Source organism: Tachysurus vachellii, chromosome 1 (genome assembly GCF_030014155.1).
Source record: "Tachysurus vachellii isolate PV-2020 chromosome 1, HZAU_Pvac_v1, whole genome shotgun sequence".
Taxonomy (NCBI): Eukaryota; Metazoa; Chordata; class Actinopteri; order Siluriformes; family Bagridae; genus Tachysurus; species Tachysurus vachellii.
Genome location: NC_083460.1, coordinates 38,655,058 through 38,676,301, shown reverse-complemented (window position 1 = coordinate 38,676,301; position 21,244 = coordinate 38,655,058). Strand labels below are relative to the sequence as shown.

Here is a 21,244-nt window from a genome sequence, read left to right as displayed (position 1 = left end):
GAGACGATGTCAATTGTTAAAAGTGCTATACAATTAAATGGAATTTTTGAAGTACTTACAGTAAATGAAATGAAATTGGGGCATAGAAGCTGTTATTATTGCCACATATACATCACAGCACAGTTGAATTCTTATCTTCGCATATCCCAACTGGGAAGGTTGGGGTCAGAGCACAGGGGCAGCTATGATACAGTTTCCCTGGAGCACGGAGGGTTAAGGGCCTTGCTCAATTGCCCCACAATGGCAGCTTGGCAGAGTTGAGACTTAAAACCCATCTTTCAACCCAGAGACTTAACCACTTAAGCCACCACTACTAGGCTTCTGTCTAATAATTGCTGCAGACTCATCAGTTGCACATTCAGGTTCCAAATCTCCAGTTTTACCACAAGAGAAGAAGCGTTACTGGATTCCTGCAGACAGCAGGTGTCAGGTTCATTAAACCAGTTTGAGATGTCTTGTGGCATGTGGCATGATACATTATCATGCTGGGAGTAGTCAATATAAGGATAATTTGTGGCCATGAATAGATGCACATGGTCAATAACAATACTAAGATTGTCTGGGTTTGTCATTTGAACAATGCTTCATTGGTATTAACCAGCCCAAGAAGCATTCCCAAAACATAGCACCATTATTGACTCATCGTTATAAAATCATTTGGTTGGATAGTGAAGTGCTCCCTTTTGTGTGCTTAATAGTTCTTGGAAAATTCAAAACAGTTTTGGCACCCTTAGCTGTAATATGACAAATATTTTTGTCTTCTTAGGTGAATTTGACTGAGGCATTTTTAAAAATCAAGTATATATATATGAAACCACTATAAAAAGCATTGTGTTTCATCTCCCACAATGTATTATTATAGACTCTGCCCTATGGCACTATTATGCTTGTTTATGGGGCATTTTTACAAGTATCTGACCATAAATCTATGACTGTCATAAAATGAAAAATGCACTTTACATAATATACCCAAAGGCAATTAAAGGTAACAACCCTGTCCTGATGTCCACACACACATAAAAAGGGAAAGCGGTGGTTAAGCAGGACACAGGAGTAACTGGACGACATGAGGTGCATCTGGGATGTATGTTTAGTCCTCTTGGCCTTTACGTTTACCTCCAGAGCCGACATATACAAGGACCGAGCGCTGAGGCTGATGTCTGAGACACCACTAATCGATGGGTAAGAAAAGATCACCAGTACATACAATTTTCACAAAATCAGATCAGTCCAAAGTCAAAAAAGTACAACATTATAATCCAAATGTATATTCTGACATCATATAGACACAATGATTTGCCATGGCAACTGAGGATGCAGTTTAACAATCAGATAAACGCAGTGGACCTGCACACACTCAATTCAACGCACACCAACATCGATAAAATCAAACGGGGGTACTTAGCAGCACAGGTATGTGAATTCTCATGTACAAAGGTGGAAAAAGAACTCCATTTGTTACTCAAAGTGCCGGGAAAACTTGAAGTATAGCTTGAAATCCTGCTATTTAATTTAAAAAAAATTATGAACTTTTAAATTGAATTAGTGTGAAAATAAAAGTAAGTAAGATCCACAAAAGAAAAAGATGTACCTGTTTCACCAAGGACAAAGTAAAGAGCAAAGGAAAACTTTAGATAAGGCTTGTTACAGTTCTTGGTTCCCTGTATAGGTACTGTGAGTATACTCAAATTATATGGCTATTTTAATAAAAAATAAAAAAAATTACTACATTTCTTCCCCTTATTATTCATTTTTAAATAATTAGAGACCCAGTCAAGATAAAACCTTATGAAAGTCCACACTTTGGCCAAATATATCAGGTATCCTAAACTGTAAGCTAGCAAGCTGGCATAATGAACTTATAATGAACAACCAACATGCAGAAACATCTACAGCTAATATACTTTTATAATACTTTTATATTTTATAATGTGTCTTTTTTTCATTTATAATTTGTAATATTTTTTTTATTTTAAATTTCATTATTTATTTCATTATGTATTTATATCTCATTATGTCTTGCATGTTAACTACCATGATAATAATGCTGATTACACAAACTAGCTGAATGCTGAGAGAATTAACTTTATTAGAACTTTATTATATATAACTTTATTATTAGATTAGATTAGATTAGATTAGATTAGATTAGATTAGATTATAGAAATGATCAGATTGCATGCAGTATGGTCAATAGGTTTCATTCTTAACTATCATCAGCTATCCAATGAACACAATGATTTGCAACAATAAAATTATGGACACGTCGTGAGTAGAAAGTAGAGAATTTTTCTTTTAAAATATCAAAGGTATGTGAGGAAAAAAAACTCAGGTACAGATACGTAAATCACGTAAGTGCTGTAATTCTGCTGTGCTCTTGTAATTCCCATCTCTTCACGTATACTCATGCAAACATCTACACAAACATGTTTGTTCTTGTTTCTCAGTTCTGGGCTGCATACGTCCCATGTGACACTCAGTATAAAGATGCCGTTAGACACACCTTGGAGCAAATCGATATTATACACAGAATGTCTAACAAATATCCTGAGGACTTTGTGTTTGCTTCCAGCAGTCAAGGTAGCATAACATTCCCTTCCCAAATAATTACTCACTGTTTCTGTATTTTAATTGTATTTGCAATTATGTTTGTTTCTGTATTTGTACAGAAAATCCATTTGTTTATTTTTACCTTTGGCAAAACCGGTAGCTACATAATCATAACTTCATTGTGCAAACTCAGTAACCTGAAGCCGAGTTACCGTTAGCACTATTTGTTTCCAATGACGTCACTAAACATGTTTTATTCTTCATAAAGTACGTTTATAGTTAAATCTTGATGTTTAATCTTGCTGATATCTTGGGGTTGTGGTAGCTAAGAGTTTACTGAGCAGAAGGTCATGAGTTTAAATCCCTGCATTTACAAACTGCCACTGCTGGGCCCTTGAGCAAGGCCCTTAAACCTGAGAAAAAAGAGATAAATGTAATAGATTCAGGATAAGGGATTCTGCCAAAAAAAAAAGCAGGTTGTCATGCTTTGAGACTGGACAGCACATGGTCCTTTGACCTGACTGTTCCAAAGCACTGATGCTTCCATAAATATTCAATAAACATCTCCTTATTTCACCATATTCATGATTATACATGGAGCACTGTACATCACATAATAATAATAATAATAATAATAATAATAATAATAATAATAATAATAATAATAATAATAATAATAATAATAGGGGGGCATGGTGGCTTAGTGGTTAGCACGTTTGCCTCACACCTCCAGGGTTGGGGGTTCGATTCCTGCCTCCGCCTTGTGTGTGTGGAGTTTGCATGTTCTCCCCGTGCCTCGGGGGTTTCCTCCGGGTACTCCGGTTTCCTCCCCGGTCCAAAGACATGCATGGTAGGTTGATTGGCATCTCTGGAAAATTGTCCGTAGTGTGTGATTGCGTGAGTGAATGAGAGTGTGTGTGTGCCCTGCGAAGGGTTGGCACTCCGTCCAGGGTGTATCCTGCCTTGATGCCCGATGACGCCTGAGATAGGCACAGGCTCCCCGTGACCCGAGGTAGTTCGGATAAGCGGTAGAAAATGAATGAATGAATGATAATAATAATAATAATAATACATTTTACTTATAGGTGCCTTTCTAGTCACTCAAGGTCACCATACAAATTCAAAAAATAATAAATAATAAAATAATAGTAAATTAAAACAATTAAACAATATTAAACTAATACTTAAACATAAGGAGATTTAAGTGCAGCTTAAGATCATATGGACTAAGCACTTATGAATAAAGTTTTGAGTCATGTTTTTTATGTTGCGAGAGAGACTGTGTTGGTTGAAAGGGTTTTCCAGGAGATAATTCCAGAAACGAGGAGCAGTGCGACTAAATGCTCTAGCGCCCATGATGGATAAACAGGCAGGGGGTGTAATGAGGAGCCTCGATGAAGAATAGTGGAGAGTACAGAAGTGAGGGAGAGTAGAATTGTATAAGATCTGAGAGAATCTTAAAATCTACAGTGTTTAATATGGAGCCAGTGAAAAACTATAACATACTGAAAGAAGTCTATTAATATAAAAGAATCATCACTTTCTGATTTGCGAATTGAACAGTACTGTGGTGCAATGTGAATCTACAAACAGAATCGAAGTGAAGCTTTATAACACCGGCCTATAATATTACAATTTTTGTTTTCCACTCCTAGACATATTGGATGCCTTTGTCAACAATAAGACAGCGAGCTTGATCGGGGTGGAAGGAGGTCACTCAGTAGATAGCAGTATGGGAACGTTACGCACCATGTATCAACTGGGAGTCCGTTATCTGACTCTCACACACAGCTGCAACACACCTTGGTGAGCGGATTAATGTGTTGTTGTAACAATCAAGATTTTATCAATGATAATATCTTGGGATTTAAATTTACTTCCACTTGAGATTTCTTTCTGGCCTTAACTGGTTAGTGCCGGTTATTTTTTCAATGAAGAGGAACAGGTTCTCCTGAATGTATGCTATGTTGAGAAAAAAAAAGCATTATACTCATGAAAAGACGATTAATCTTTCAGGGTGGATAACTGGAAGGTGGATACAGGCTCAGATCCTGTGGAGCACAATGGCCTGAGTGACTTTGGAAAGGTTAGCATGTGACACATTAACACTATTTTTTTCCTCACTCATATTGTGGCACATTTTTTAATTTTTTGTGTGTTTGTTTAATAGCATTTTTTAAAATTTATTTCTACTCACTATTTCTTGTTTTACATATTTAGCTATAATTTTTTTCAACTGACATTTTATTACCACTTGCCAGTGATTGCCATTGATTTCAGCAACAATAAAAACAGTTGTTTCATTATTCAGCTACATTATTTAAATACTTTTTTAAACATTTTATTTGATTTCATCATTGATTCTAATTGCAGCATTAAAAAAGGTGGATTATTATTATTATTATTATTATTATTATTATTATTATTATTATTATTGTAATTCTTTTTTGCAACTTAATTATTTAGCCTATTTTTTACTTTTTTTTACAGATATTTATTTATTTATTTATTTTTACTACATTTCACTTCTTTGAAGCTTAACAATTTAGTATAAGTAAAGTTTATTTTTATTATAAATCCCAGATAAAGCAACACTTTATAAAACTTTTTTCCAGCGTCTGATTGGTGAAATGAACCGCATGGGCATGCTGGTGGACCTGGCTCACGTCTCAGAACAGGTGATGAGCCAAGTCCTGGAGATCTCCCAGGCCCCTGTTATCTTCAGCCACTCTTCTGCATACAGCATTTGTCCTCACAAGAGGAATGTCCCAGATTACATCCTGGAGAAAGTGGTGAGCTTTAAACTTGATGTAGAAGATTTTATTAAAATGCCTGTGATTATTTCATCTGGCACAGCAATGAGCTGCAATGAGTCAGCAATCAGCTGATGGATGTTGTTGTTGCTGTTAATCTAGTTAATGCAGTTCTTTGTAACTGTATGCTGAGGTTTACAAACTTCTGATTATTGTGCCGTGATATCATTTTTCCAGAAAGCTAAAAACGGGATTGTAATGGTGAATTTCTATAATGACTATGTCACCTGTAGCCCAAAGGCCAGCCTCTCACATGTGGCAGGTGAGTCAGACACAAAATGAGGATCTAACTTATTAAAACTCTCAGCGGTTTCATTTTGTCCTCCACTTCCTCTCTCTTTGCATGTAAAGATCACTTTGACCACATCAAGAAAGTAGCTGGTTCCAGCAGTGTGGGTTTTGGTGGTGATTATGATGGTGTGAGTAGGTAAGCATGAGTCAGTAGAGTTTCCTTTAACATCTGATCCATTGCCTATATTTAGATGAGCCATAAACACAAACAACGTGACATTCTGACACAAAAAGCTGGTTGTGAATAAGCAGAAGTTCTTTAGGTTAGATTTCTAAAATCATGCTTCAAGATCATCTAATGCTGTTTTTTTTTCTTGTATTATACATTTGTTTAAATTTGAAACAACATAAAAAGTTCCACTTGGTATTGAATTTTAATTCTTTAATTATTTTCTTTTTATTTAATTGCAAAATAATAATAAAAAATATCTTTATTATTTAGCTAGAATTTCTTTCTACTCTCTTTTTGCCAGGACATTTTTAAGTATTTTTTCCCCACTTGTTTTAAAGTTCAGCATTGGGTTTTTCCATTTGTAACTAAAATGGAAATTTAACTGAAAACCTGATATTTCTGTTTTGAAAGGCAATTTTGTTTTACTCACATTTAAATAGTAATTCTTTTCTGTTTTTTATTTTGCCATTGTTTTAGTGCAACCATCAAAGCCACATTTAGCCTCATTTAGGGCCTCATTTGGGTCCTTTGTTGGCAGGCTGTTTGTTATGTCATATATTCTTAAATTCTAGGTCGAGCTAATAGCATTATAAGTATTTCCAACATACAAAATGATCCACATATTATTTAAAGATCATGTTTAGACTAATATTATGCTAAGATTCCTTTAATTGACACTGGGCCTGTTACAAAAATTTCAGATAAAATAACAAAAACTGTTATTTTATCTGAAACATCTGGTACAGAGGAAGGTGTACTTTCTTTTTCCCATGACTGTGGTACAGAGTTAGGTGTCATGGAGGGTCAGTGTGAAACACTGTCACATTACAGCTCACACGGTCTTCATTCTGTCCCTGATTGCAGTTACTCAGGTTACTCAGTGTGGAATTTCACATGATCTGTTCACAGCAAATTGTCTAACACACACATATCTCATGCTCTGGATCCACCATTCAGTCGTCTGGGATAAAGCAATTACTGTAGAAGGAATGAATGGTACACAGGCCTATTGTTTTATCTCCAACAGAGACCTTCATTTTTCAGTACAGCTGCATTTACAGCATTTAGTCAGCACTTTTATCCAGAGTGACTTACAAAAGTGCTTTGTAGTCTCTGTCAATAAATAGAATATAAAATTTGTCACATGATCGTTAACCTAGTCGTCATGCCCCAGACTTTGAGTTGCACACCTGTTCATAGTAAATGGTTAACTTTGTAAGCAAATACACACCAAAAACCAGGGAAATTTTCCAAGCCATCTCTTTTGAGAGTGTTTTATAGTGAAAAAGTGAAAAGTGACATAACATACAGCTAAGTATGGTGACCCATACTCAGAATTCGTTCTCTGCATTTAACTCATCCAAAGTGCATACACACAGCAGTGAACACACACACGGAGCAGTGGGCAGCCATTTTTTTATGCTGCGGCGCCCGGGGAGCAGTTGGGGGGTTCAGTGCCTTGCTCAAGGGCACCTCAGTCGTGGCCAGCCCAAGACTCGAACCCACAACCTTAGGATTACGAGTCAGACTCTCTAACCATTAGGCCAGTTTCATGAAGAAACCTTATGTGCTGCTTTCTTACTTCTCTTGGGAAGAAAATTAGACCTTGGACTGATAAATGCCAAAAAGATATAACGTTAAAAATTGATAATTCAAGTCATGCTAACTAATTGAAATCTTCAGTGAGTGTACACATTAAGTTTAGCTACAGTATCATGTGTAAGTCAAGTCAAGTCAAGTCAAGAAGCTTTTATTGTCATTTCAACCATATATAGCTTTTGCAGTACACAGTGAAATGAGACAACATTTCTCCAGGATCATGGTGCTACATAGAACAAAGACAGAGCTAAGGACTTAGTAAGTAGTCCTAGTCACATAAAGTGCATCTGTGTGACCTGGTGCAAACACTGCAAGACAAGTCAAACAAGACAGTGCAGACAAAAAATTACAAGACAGTACACAAAAGACAATAAACAGAAACAGCACCGACCAGTGCTGTACTCAATCATTATTACGTGTGCAGAAATACTGGAATGAACACATTAGTGTTATAGCAGCAGTTACAGTACCTGAGATATTGTATTGCACAAAACAGCAATTTACTGAAATGTGAGACAGCATGTGCAAAGAGCAAAAAACAGTGTTCAAAACAGCATGTAAACAGTTTGATGGATATATATTGGAAGTGTGTGTCTTTGGTGTGGGTCTGTGCCATCCATACAGTTGATGTGCGTGTATGTATTGTGCTCAGTACAGTTCAGTTTAGTTATTAAGGAGTCTGATGGCCCGAATGCTTCAGTACCTTTTTCCAGATGGCAGGAGGGTGAAGAGTGTGTGTAAGGGGTGTGTGGGGTCATCCACAATGCTGTTGGCTTTGCGGATGCAGCGTGTGGTGTAAATGTCCATAAATGTCGCTATAAATTAAAATGGCAAGTAATTAAGAATAAAACACGCAAAAAACTGCATGCTTTACCTGGACAGTCACAGTGTTTCTTTAACTTTGTAGTGAACCCGGCTTTGACATTATTATAGACAAGGAAACAAGATATTAAAGCTCTGGTGTCCACAATAACATCATCAGCACCTTTTGGATTTGCCCTTTAGATCAATAAACCTGCACATGCACTGAATCATCACTGCTTTCTCAAGCACTTCAATATCAGTCAGTTCATACTTAAATGAACATAAATAAAAAATTCTTTCTTTACCTCTTTTTATCACAGGCCAAAGAATTTTATTTGCTCCTGTTTTGTTATGTCCATGTTTAGTATTGGATGTCTTTGTCGTGTTTCACTCCACAGTGGTGTTAATATGAAGCTTATATGAGCACATGAGCACATTAACACAAATGAGCACATTAACACAAATGTTTCTATTTTCAAAGTAAATGGTGATATCAAACCCATCTGTTTAAACCCATATTGTTGTTTACCTTCAGCTACTAAAAAAATTGTGTAAGGTTTTCCGTCATGAGGTAAAAACAAAGGTATCACACAAACAAAACCAAAAGTGTTCAGTGTTTATATCAGATTTTCAGTTATAAAATAATGAGTTTGTTTATCCTAATTAAAAATGTCTGATTAGTCGGGTTTCATCGTTGGTGGAACATGTACTGGTCAAAAAAAAAAACAGGCCTGTGTGTTTAATCCATAATCATACTTCTAGTTGGTACAATGTGACTGTAAAAAAAAACAACAGATCAACAGCCAACGCTCTTGATACTCTGAACAAAACATCAGCATCAATTTGCACAATATATGCATGGGAAAACCCTGAATCTCTGAAGATTGAATCTGCTAAATTTGACTCGAAGAGTTCAGCTTTTACTATGTGTGAGCGAGAGAAAAAGAATAGGCTCTTTGTGTCAGACTTCATTGTTTTTCCTTGCTAAGGTCTTGACTGAAAATAACACTTCATTTGGTGAATATTACACACACAGACAGCCACATCAGTTCATCTTGTTTTTCATGTTTAATAGTACTGCATTTGCACACACACACTTACACACAAACACACACACACAAACACATACCCACACACACACACACACAAACACACACACACACACACACAAAACAAACACACACACAAACATATACACACACACAAACAATAAAAATACATTTAAAAAATGCGTGTCTTTGTGTAGGGTACCAACTGGTCTGGAGGATGTTTCCAAGTATCCTGATCTGGTAACAGAACTGCTAAGACGTGGCTGGACAGACGACGAGGTCAAAGACGCTCTTGGAAGAAACCTGATTCGAGTGTTCAAAGCTGTGGAAACAGTAAGAACAGAGCACACACACACACACACACACACACACACACACACACACACACACACACACACACTCAAACACTTATTGTCCTGCATCAACATCTTTCACTTTGTTGGCTTTAAACTCAGTCAGTTAGCAGGACAGATAGAGTCCATTATGCAATGCAATGGTAAAATCACTCCAGACAGCAATAGTCTAGACGTCATCTTCCTGTGTCTTGGACCGCCATAATCAAGAAATATTTTGTCATGTGATACAATGCAGTTCATTTAGAGTGTTTACACTTTACAGGCGTTTTTAAGATTATTTAAGCCCTCTAGGCAATAAAGAAAAAAATGCTTTGTCAGGTGAGGGACTGTGGAAACACATGGTTGTGTTAGTACACTTATTAAATCTATTTGTACTATCACTCATAGTACAAATAGATTTAATAAGTGTACTAACACAACTATGTTCAACCATAGTCTATGAGCATATACATATGTACAACTACAGTATAGAGGAAATAGCAGAAGAAAATGCACCCTTGTGTTCTTGACTTCCTGTCAGGGATAAAGCGCTCAGTAATCCTGCTAGAGTGAGATCTAACACGTACGGTATGTGTTAAGTTTGTCAGCAAATCTGGGTCTACACAGGAAGAGCACTACATTGTGTAACATGCAAACACATCAACATAAACTAACTGTAGATCTGAGTGCCATAATTAAACTGTCAATAACTCAAAAATGTCACAAAGACCAAAACGTTTTAAATTTCAAGCAGTTGTTTAACTCATGTTCTAGTGAGGTAAAATGTGTTGAAGTCAAATTGAAACGTTTTAGCAAAAACGATAAAAATATAAAAAGATCTTTTTAGGTTCATTTCAAAGCTGCCTTATGACACAGCAATTTAAAAAAGACAAAAGAAACAGTGCCCTCTGCAGGTGAAATATCAGAACTGCAAGAGGAATAAGAATAAAATAATAAAGCAATAACAATGATCTGTTTTTATCTGTAGCTCTAGTAATAACCAAAGAAAAAAACACATTTCACATGTAAGTCATTTGAAATGTTTTTTTCACGTGATTAATGTGATTCTAGGTTAAAAAAAAGTGTCTAAATGGATAAACTGTTATGCCTTGATCCCTTGCACATGTGAACTCCAGCTAAAAAAAATAAAATAAATAAATAAATAAATAAATAAATAATTTAATCTAAATTAAAATGAAAATAAATTAATCGAAAAAAGTCAGATGCAAAAAATAAACAAATCATGTTAAAAAATTATGTGAAAAATGAATGACATGAAACAGTCACATGTGAAAATGAGACAACAATTTTTTTAATCAGTAGTAAAATATAAATGAGTCATGTTGGAGAAAAAAACATGGGAAAAACTTTTTGTTTTATGAAACAGTGTTTGCTTTTAAAAATGAGATCATGTAAAAAAAATATAAATGATAAATTTATACTATAAATTATAAATTATAATAAGTAAATTTATAATTATATAACATTAATTGTGAATCACATTAAATAACAAATGCATAATATGTAATAATAATAACAAATTAAATAATAAACTAGATTTTTTTTAAATCAGTAGGATAAGAAAAAAAATAACAATAACACTATGTGAAAATGTGTAAATCATAAAAGTGAGGTGTCTAAAACCCATGTATTCATGTAATAATGTAATTATTTCAATGTGAAGTTTGTGTGAGTTCTCTGTAAAGAGTTGAATTAAAGCCTGTCTTAATCCCTAACCTACTGGCTCAATGTTTGTTATAACAGGTACGAGACAGCCTGAAGATTAAGTCTCCTGATGACATCCCCATCCCTCTGGAGCTAGTCCAGAACCCTTGCAGGACAGATTACGGCTATCTAGTTCAGCCCAATGCTGCAACCGTGCCATCTCACAGCTTATTTATTTTATCATTAACACTGATCACATTCTTACTGATTCCCAATTTTATGTAACTGTACACCTACTGGGTTGTTATAATACCTTATGTAAAAAACTGATTGCTAGAAGAGTTTTTTTATGGGTAATAAATCTTAAATATAAATAAAAATAAATATTTACAATAATTATAAAAATAAAAGAAATCATTTTTAATAAATATTTACAAACCACTACATATTTAAGTAACTATGTTTTTGTCTCTCCAGCAACACTTGGTATTGGGCTTTTCTATGATTATGTGTTTTATGTATGTATTTTTTTTTTTAAATAACAAAAAACACTATCAACCTGGAAATTGGTCTTCCCTGAGTAGAGCACACGACCTCACCAAGATGGCCGCTCAGAGCCGTAACAGTAAACAAAGCACTAGTACTTGCTTTAGATCAATCAACATACACACGTTTGCTTGGTAAGTCTTCAAAACTGACAATATAGTAGTTTCTGTTTTGTCGTGTTTGAATATGCAGCACTCAGAACATCACATTTAGCCTGCTAGATTGCAGATAACGAGATAAAAAAAACTTTTACGAATCGTTTGTTTCGAATCATTGATTCGGATCGTGTATCAAATTGAGCAAGTCACGTGATTTCGTGAAAGCACATGTTTTGTAAATGGCGTCGTTTATGTTTGGGGTTAGTTCTCGTTGCCTTTACACTATTTTGACCAGCAGGTGTCGCCAGCGTGTGGTGATTCGAAAGCTTCGAAACAGTGAATCATTTTGCGAAGCATTTGGCATAGATATCTGCACCATTAAGGGAAAAAGCTGCTCAAACCTACCAGGCTTTATGTGAAAAAGTAATTGCCCCTCCCTTTAACTTTAACTTTGTAGTGAACCCGGCTTTGACATTATTATAGACAAGGAAACAAGATATTAAAGCTCTGGTGTCCACAATAACATCATCAGCACCTTTTGGATTTGCCCTTTAGATCAATAAACCTGCACATGCACTGAATCATCACTGCTTTCTCAAGCTCAAATGTCAATGCAGGGTCAGAGGTCACTTCAATATCAGTCAGGTCATACTTAAATGAACATAAATAAAAAATTCTTTCTTTACCTCTTTTTATCACAGGCCAAAGAATTTTATTTGCTCCTGTTTTGTTATGTCCATGTTTAGTATTGGATGTCTTTGTCGTGCTTCACTCCACAGTGGTGTTAATATGAAGCTTATATGAGCACATGAGCACATTAACACAAATGAGCACATTAACACAAATGTTTCTATTTTCAAAGTAAATGGTGATATCAAACCCATCTGTTTAAACCCATATTGTTGTTTACCTTCAACTACTAAAAACATTGTGTAAGGTTTTCCGTCATGATTCAGTTCATGTTCAGTGTTTATATCAGATTTGCAGTTATAAAATAATGAGTTTGTTTATCCTAATTAAAAATGTCTGATTAGTCGGGTTTCATCGTTGGTGGAACATGTACTGGTCAAAAAAAAAAAACAGGCCTGTGTGTTTAATCCATAATCATACTTCTAGTTGGTACAATGTGACTGTAAAAAAAAACAACAGATCAACAGCCAACGCTCTTGATACTCTGAACAAAACATCAGCATCAATTTGCACAATATATGCATGGGAAAACCCTGAATCTCTGAAGATTGAATCTGCTAAATTTGACTCGAAGAGTTCAGCTTTTACTATGTGTGAGCGAAAGAAAAAGAATAGGCTCTTTGTGTCAGACTTCATTGTTTTTCCTTGCTAAGGTCTTGACTGAAAATAACACTTCATTTGGTGAATATTACACACACAGACAGCCACATCAGTTCATCTTGTTTTTCATGTTTAATAGTACTGCATTTGCACACACACACTTACACACACACACACAAACACATACCCACACACACACACACAAACACACACACACACATACAAAACAAACACACACACAAACATATACACACACACAAACAATAAAAATACATTTAAAAAATGCGTGTCTTTGTGTAGGGTACCAACTGGTCTGGAGGATGTTTCCAAGTATCCTGATCTGGTAGCAGAACTGCTAAGACGTGGCTGGACAGACGACGAGGTCAAAGACGCTCTTGGAAGAAACCTGATTCGAGTGTTCAAAGCTGTGGAAACAGTAAGAACAGAGCACACACACACACACACACACACACACACACACACACACACACACACACACTCAAACACTTATTGTCCTGCATCAACATCTTTCACTTTGTTGGCTTTAAACTCAGTCAGTTAGCAGGACAGAGTCCATTATGCAATGCAATGGTAAAATCACTCCAGACAGCAATAGTCTAGACGTCATCTTCCTGTGTCTTGGACCGCCATAATCAAGAAATATTTTGTCATGCGATACAATGCAGTTCATTTAGAGTGTTTACACTTTACAGGCGTTTTTAAGATTGTTTAAGCCCTCTAGGCAATAAGAAAAAAATGCTTTGTCAGGTGAGGGACTGTGGAAACACATGGTTGTGTTAGTACACTTATTAAATCTATTTGTACTATCACTCATAGTACAAATAGATTTAATAAGTGTACTAACACAACCATGTTCAACCATAGTCTATGAGCATATACATATGTACAACTACAGTATAGAGGAGTATAGCAGAAGAAAATGCACCCTTGTGTTCTTGACTTCCTGTCAGCGCTCAGTAATCCTGCTAGAGTGAGATCTAACACGTACGGTATGTGTTAAGTTTGTCAGCAAGTCTGGGTCTACACAGGAAGAGCACTACATTGTGTAACATGCAAACACATCAACATAAACTGTAGATCTGAGTGCCATAATTAAACTGTCAATAACTCAAAAAGTCACAAAGACCAAAACGTTTTAAATTTAAAGCAGTTGATTTAGTCCCCTGCTAAATCATGAATAAACTGTGATTAATTACATTTTTTAGGAAGTTCAATTTAACTAACAACGACTCGTCCAAGATCCAATAAAAGAACCTAGAAGAACATCTAAAGCCTGATGATCCAACGAAAGGAAAATTAAATCCATGGGAGAGTTCCAAGGTGAAAGCCACTGCTGACCGAAAATAACACAAAGGCCCGTCTCACATTTGCCAAAAAACATCTGACCGATGAGAATAAAGGTGAACTGAAGGTGTGTGTCCCGTTAAATCTGGTGTAAAACTAACACAGCATTTTTTTAAAGAGAACATCATACCAACAGTCAAACCGGGTGGTGGTAGTGTGATGGGTTTGGGCTGCTATTCAGCTTCAGAACCTTTATGACTTGCTATAATTGATGGGACCATAACAAGTCAAGTCAAGTCAAGAAGCTTTTATTGTCATTTCAAACATATATAGCTGTTGCAGTACACAGTGAAATGAGACAATGTTTCTCCAGGACCAGGGTGCTATGTAAAACAAAGACAGAGCTAAGGACTTAAGATAGTCATAGACATATAAAGTGCATCTGTGTGACCTGGTGCAAACAGTGCAAGACAAGACAAACAAGACAGACAAGACAAACAAGACAGACAAGACAGCAATATATTCAAGCAATATTGCGTGTGCAGAAATACTGGAATGAACACCATGTTATAGCAGCAGTTACCTGAGATATTGTAAAGGATTGTGCAAAACAGCAAATGACTGAAATGTGAGACAGCATGTGCAAAGAGCAAAAAAGTGTGCAAAAACAGCATGTAAACAGTTTGATGGATATATATTGGACGTGTGTGTGTGTTTGGTGTAGGTCTGTGCAGTCCATACACACTGTAAAAAATGATTTAGCGTTTTATTCAGGTGAACAAGTAAAATCATGTCCTGTCAACTTGCAGTGCCTCACTACACAATTGGATGAGTTCTAACAACCTCGACTTGATGGGAAATGGAAAACTTTAAATAACAAGTTCATATATCAACAAATCATAGGTTCTATCAATTTTCTGTGTAATGCGCATGTGCTAGAAACTCTACATCTTTATGACATAGAGTTGGACATCTAATTTGTTTTTATGGGCATCTAATTTGTTTTTATATTATAAAAATGCTTTATCGTTTAAGAAACATACATACATTTGAGCACAACTTTTTGTAGTTTAATAATCGCATCATTAAAACTTTTGTCATTTGTGTTATTTATGAAGCCCTGAAGAATCATGAAATTTAAATCTTGGGCTATATAAGTTGTGCTGTTCTGTTATATGAATATATAATATAATATAAGTTTGCTCAGAATATATGGGCAAACTTAAAATCCTAAGATTACATGACCACTTCTGTCATGTTGAGTAACATGAAAATGTTTTAACATCCTGCATGATGTTTTAATTTAGTACTGTTGAAGACTGCCACTGAGACCCTGGCATCTTTGTTAAATTTGTAAATGTATTTTTGTTCTTATAGTTGAGCAAAGAATTCACCAGGCTTGTGTCAAAAGACCTGAGCAAGTCCTTTTTTGAAGGCCTAGATCGTCATCTCTCAAAGCTTATACAGTTATTCAGGTCATAGTGTTATGAGGACAGTCCAGAAATGATGTCAATACTGCAGAGCCTTCATAAGGATGTAAGTCTATTTCAAAGTAGTCTTTCTCTCCCCAAAATGACAATTCTGTGATCATTTACTCACTTTCATGTTTGTCCAAACCTCTGTGACCTTTTTTCTTCTATGAATCATAAAAGTAGTGAGTGACATCTTTTCATACAATGACTAAGTGTCTAAAAAGTAACCTACACGATTTGTGTGTCATATTCCAAGTCTTCTGAAAACATACATTCTCTTTGTATGATGAAAACATAAAAATTTCAGTCTTTGTTTAGAGTAAAGTTTGTATTAGCTACTAGATTAATATCAAACCTCATTGGTTCTTTTGATCAAATGTTGTGACACAAGATGTGACACAAGGTGGCTTAGTGGTTAGCATGTTCGCCTCACACCTCCAGAGTTGGGGGTTTGATTCCCGCCTCTGCCTTGTGTGTGTGGAGTTTGCATGTTCTCCCCGTGCCTCGGGGGTTTCCTCCAGGTACTCTGGTTTCCTCCCCCGGTCCAAAGACATGCATGGTAGGTTGATTGGCATCTCTGGAAAATTGTCCGTAGTGTGTGATTGCGTGAGTGAATGAGAGTGTGTGTGTGTGCCCTGTGATGGGTTGGCACTCCGTCCAGGGTGTATCCTGCCTTGATGCCCGATGACGCCTGAGATAGGCACAGGCTCCCCGTGACCCGAGGTAGTTCGGATAAGCGGTAGAAAATGAGTGAGTGAGTGAGTGAGTGTTTGGAGTGGCATGTTGGTGAGTAAATGACAATTATCTTTGGTAACCTATCCTTTAAAAATTTTTTTTATTTTGCTATAATAAATAATCTGACATTTACTATTTAATCATTTCATTAATAAAGCAGCCTTTGTGAAACCTAACCCTAACAAATGTTTCCTACTACTTTGCCTTCTTTGTTTTGTCCTTAAAGGTATGCAAACTGACTGTAGGAGACGCCTAGCAGAAGATAGGTTAACAACAACATTTTTAGTTTGATTTAAATAGAAGGAAGTATTCTAGCCTGAAATGCTCAATGGAAGAAAATGCACTCTATTTTACTATTTATTCAATTGAATAATTATGATCAGTGCTAAAAAAAAAAAAAGAAAGAAAGGAGGCATAATTACAACTTAATGCCTAGCTTGGTGGATGTCTGATAAAAATTTCAAATTAAAGACATTAAAGTTTGTTTTAATTTCTAATCATTGTATTTTCTCAAATTTTGGTCTTAAATTTTGAATTCATTATTTTTTTTTATAGAACTCAATGGAACAAAACTGTATTTCTGTCGTTTTATATAAATACTCAATTAAGTATATGGAGAAAAACATTGAGTAGGTAATGAAAGCATTTCAGCTGTTTACTTCACCGAATTACTAATAATAGGTTAAAACATGCATTAAAGCATTGTTTTAAATAAAAATGTTTAAATTCATCAAATGAATTGCTTTCTATACTATGCAGAGCAACATTTACTTTTTTATTATTATATTTGTTTTTGACTAATACGTGATTTATGATTATGTCATAAGTCTTGAGGGTGTACTTTAAGGGTGTAGCTGTGCATCTGTGCAATTCTCATCATGGAAATCATCTTCCTATTCATTATGCATCTGGTGCAATTGCACATTCTGGCCATCAGAGTGCAGAGTTATAGTTTACCGTACATTTAGAGAATACTGTACACATTGGGGTGAGAATGTAGTCAAGTGACTGATGCTCCAGATCACAGTGCAAAGATCTTTGCAGGTGCTTTCAAGAAGCACTAGTCCCATGCTGTAGTGATTTACACCGACATTTGTGCTTTATTTCCAGTTAAAATGTTGCCTCAACTTCTGCTTCAGAGCTCAATAGATAGGTTTCGATCAGCGATGTTCTATTTGTTTTGGTTTTAAACAGACCAAAATGCACTTATTATGGCTTACATTTCAAAAATAAAATTCTGTGTTGTAATACACACACACACACACACACACACACACACACAGAAGCGTGCAGTCATCCTGTGGTCACCTCTTCCTATTGAGACAAGTTGTGGGGGAAGGCAAACGTTGTTTCTTGTTTTTGCAGAATAACAACGTTTGCATTGTAAGGACTGACAAACCTGCTTGCTAACTCATTAAAACTGTACCAATTTTTCTAATTCAGGTTCTTCAGGTTTCTAAAATATTTTTTTGAGGAACAGGTTTAGAAGGAATTGTCTAAAAGCAGACGTGGGTTAACAAAAATAATACTTTTAATACCTTTTATGACTTTTCCTTTACCTTCCCCCTCTTTTTTCTATCTATCATTTGTTCTGGAAAATGTTTTCAAAAGCGTCTCAGTTCCCTGAGAAAAATACCCATGTCTTAAAAATGTTCCGTTGTTAGATCATGTTGCACACAACAACATGACACCCAAGACTCCTTTCATAAAGGTCCATGTCAAAAATGGGACAACAATGATCTTGTTAAACAATATGTTTTTAAGACCATTTATTAGTAGAGCTGCCAAATGTTCTGGTTTTCTTAAGATTGTCCTTCTTTTTAATAGATGGTCCTGTAAAGTTTATTCTCTCTACAGGCTTGATCGATATTTACCATTCCTGTAAAATATTTCGGACGATGTCTATGTGTTTGGCATGGGTCATTAGCTATGTTGGGAGGTGTTGATAGAAAGTGGCAGATGTGTTCATCTGTTCACATGTGGTCTGTAAGTGCCAGTGAACATGCTGAACTTGTTAACACAGCCTAGTAAAAATGATGAAAACTGAACTGGGTGGCAAGATGGAGGACAAAGATAACACGGTGTCTGGTGAGTCAGTAAAGAAAAAAATGAACCACACAACTTGTTTCAATGACTCTGATGTCATCCCCCTATTTGTTTAGTCAACAGGGAACCAAAGCAAGCACAAGCAAAGCATATACAAGTATCTAAGAAATCAGGTAAGCAGACGTTTCTTATCATGAAAAGGTTTAGGACTATACACAGCCTTACTTGACAAAGCACAAAGCCATACAATGATATCATATGATAATATAAAAGTATTTTATTTATCTAGTTTAATGGTGGGTCAATATTTGATAACAATTACAATACATTTAATTAGATGTATGTTAGATTATATAATTATTGCACATGTTCTTTACAGCGTTCCTCTATGACTTAAATCAGCACACTAACAGTTGATTACACACAGAAGGAAGATTGACCTTCATTTTCTTTGTTGCTCAGCACTTGAAATACTTTAACATTCTCCTTGGGAATATATACTACATACAAGTGCCGGTGCAGGAGAGCAGCGAATGGTGCTTGCCTATCGTCCAGATAAAGAATCTGTTATTTGTTTTAAAGCCCACCATATTTGCTTCCACCATGCTGTAAAAAGTCCTCCACTGCTCATTTACTGCATTAGAAATGTAAATGTGAAAATATTTCCGTGAGTCTTCTCCTGTGTTTTTTTAATATGTCTTAATGTATAAAATTGTACCTGAACTTCAACTATTATGATATACCGGACACAATACCAAGTAAAGGCATAGCACCAGAACTGACTATTTATCACTGAAATACTGTCAAACTCTGACCTACTGCGATATATTTAATAGTAACTCATACGGTTTTATTTAGGCCTTCTTAAAGGCCTTCTTGTCTGATAAGGTACAGTAGCTCACAAACAATATTTCTCTGCCATTTTCTTGCTGACTTCTTTGTGCTGATTGGACCACGTACAAGAGATGAGATGACATGGAAACCTATTTCTCGTTTCTTTCAGTGTCAAAGCCAAGTTTTGAGAGCTGACACATTTTTGTCACATGATTCTGGTAAACCACAAATGCAAGAATTCTGTCAGCAGACATTAGTTGCTCAAATGTGTCTCACACAATTATAGTCAGACATGTGTACTGTACTTGACACCTTTCTGCAAAAAGCAATAAACGTCCTTCTTATTGTGTTCTATCTTAATGTTGTGTATTTGCACTTTGTGTAGTCTTGTGTACACTACTACTGTGTTATGTGTTGCACCATGATTCCAAGCTATATAAGCTGTATAGAGGAATGACAGCAAAACTCACTTACCTGATATGCAACATGTTATGATTCAATTAAATTTTATTTGTTTGAATCATATTATTTATTTATTAAATTGGACATTGTCTCAAAGCATCTTTACAGAACATAAGAAATATAATAAAAAAGTTCAAGATTAGTATTAGACTTGTATTTAAATGTGTTTGTTTTTATCCCTAATGAGCAAGCCTGAGGTGACTGCTATTCATAACACAGAACATTATTCTGTGTTATGAATAATGTCCTTTCTAGAGTCATATACAGTCTGACAATTGTGTATTGATTAGGAGGTTGTTGTTATTAAAGATCGCATGTCGTTGGCATATTCTCTTTGAATGCCCGACATCCTCAGGAAGAAGAAGCCTACTGGTGGAGCTGGTTCTTCACTTGGTGAATCATAATCCTCATGGGGTTGGCCTCTTCAGACTGAAGGTCATGATTGAAACCTAATTTTAATTTTTTTGGAGTACTTCAACTGGGCAAATATGAGAACGGTTCAGCAGGTTGAACAAGCACCTCACCATTCTCTGTCTCAGGATTGTCTTTGAAATATGCAAATATCTGAACTGCAGTTAAAACAAACCAGAGGGTGTTTTGGTTACCAATGCTACCAATACCAAAGCATTTTAAGAGACTTGTTGAGATTGTTTTTCCAGTTTCAACTCACCACCATTTTACAGAGAAGGTCACAAAGACATAGGTAGCTCAGAAATATAAATCTCTTCTCATCCATTTGATCTTTCCAGCCTTGCTAAAATGTTAGCTTTTGCCAAAATGCTAACACACAGTTGTCAGACAATCTCTCACACGGACAGGGGTTCAGAGGTTAACCACCCGTGTGTGAAAATGTCAGTTGCACTTCCTCATGCAAACCAACTGAAATAAACTAGGCTTTACACATACTGTATGGTTAGAGAAATACCTCTAACCTACTAATCAAAATTTCCATCACAACACTTTCTTGCATGTCACAGTACAATGAATATTGTGCGAAGCAGTAAGAGCAAAACAGAAAACAATGGACAATACATTCTGGTATCTTAGAATTTGAGCAAACAGACATGAGATTTAAAATACTCTCCGTGCAAGTTCTCAGGAACTGAGACTCATGGGGCCAAACTCATGACCTCCAAACTCTCAGCGTAACCCAGCAAGAGGATATCCAAGTGTTTTTG

At 35.8% G+C, this 21,244-nt stretch overlaps 1 protein-coding gene across 4 annotated transcripts; it reads left to right on the top strand.

The window, feature by feature from the left end:
- The first annotated feature begins 994 nt into the window (after positions 1-994).
- On the top strand, positions 995-19,964 carry dpep1 (dipeptidase 1). 4 transcript variants are annotated; one of them, XR_009649473.1, is made up of 12 exons: positions 996-1,182; positions 1,287-1,413; positions 2,448-2,580; positions 4,206-4,356; positions 4,567-4,636; positions 5,166-5,342; positions 5,541-5,625; positions 5,715-5,790; positions 13,513-13,648; positions 14,439-14,644; positions 18,887-18,943; positions 19,150-19,964. XR_009649473.1 is itself a non-coding variant. In XM_060886979.1 (10 exons), exons 1-10 carry the CDS (start codon positions 1,067-1,069, stop codon positions 15,997-15,999), a joined length of 1,176 nt encoding a protein of 391 aa, XP_060742962.1. In that variant the 5' UTR covers positions 995-1,066; the 3' UTR covers positions 16,000-16,900. The 4 variants fall into 4 exon arrangements, 2 of the variants coding, with proteins under 2 accessions (XP_060742962.1, XP_060742954.1); XR_009649472.1 differs by lacking the exons at positions 18,887-18,943; positions 19,150-19,964 and adding an exon at positions 15,895-16,900; XM_060886979.1 differs by lacking the exons at positions 14,439-14,644; positions 18,887-18,943; positions 19,150-19,964 and adding an exon at positions 15,895-16,900 and having other exon boundaries at positions 995-1,182.
- The last annotated feature ends 1,280 nt before the right edge of the window (positions 19,965-21,244 follow it).

Bases quoted from the DNA above. Each gene is read 5' to 3' on its own strand.
- dpep1 (XM_060886971.1), top strand. From the start codon at position 1,067: ATGAGGTGCATCTGGGATGTATGTTTAGTCCTCTTGGCCTTTACGTTT. The intron at 1,414-2,447 runs GTATGTGAATTC...CTTGTTTCTCAG, and splicing joins GGGGGTACTTAGCAGCACAG to TTCTGGGCTGCATACGTCCC. The intron at 5,343-5,540 runs GTGAGCTTTAAA...TCATTTTTCCAG, and splicing joins ATTACATCCTGGAGAAAGTG to AAAGCTAAAAACGGGATTGT.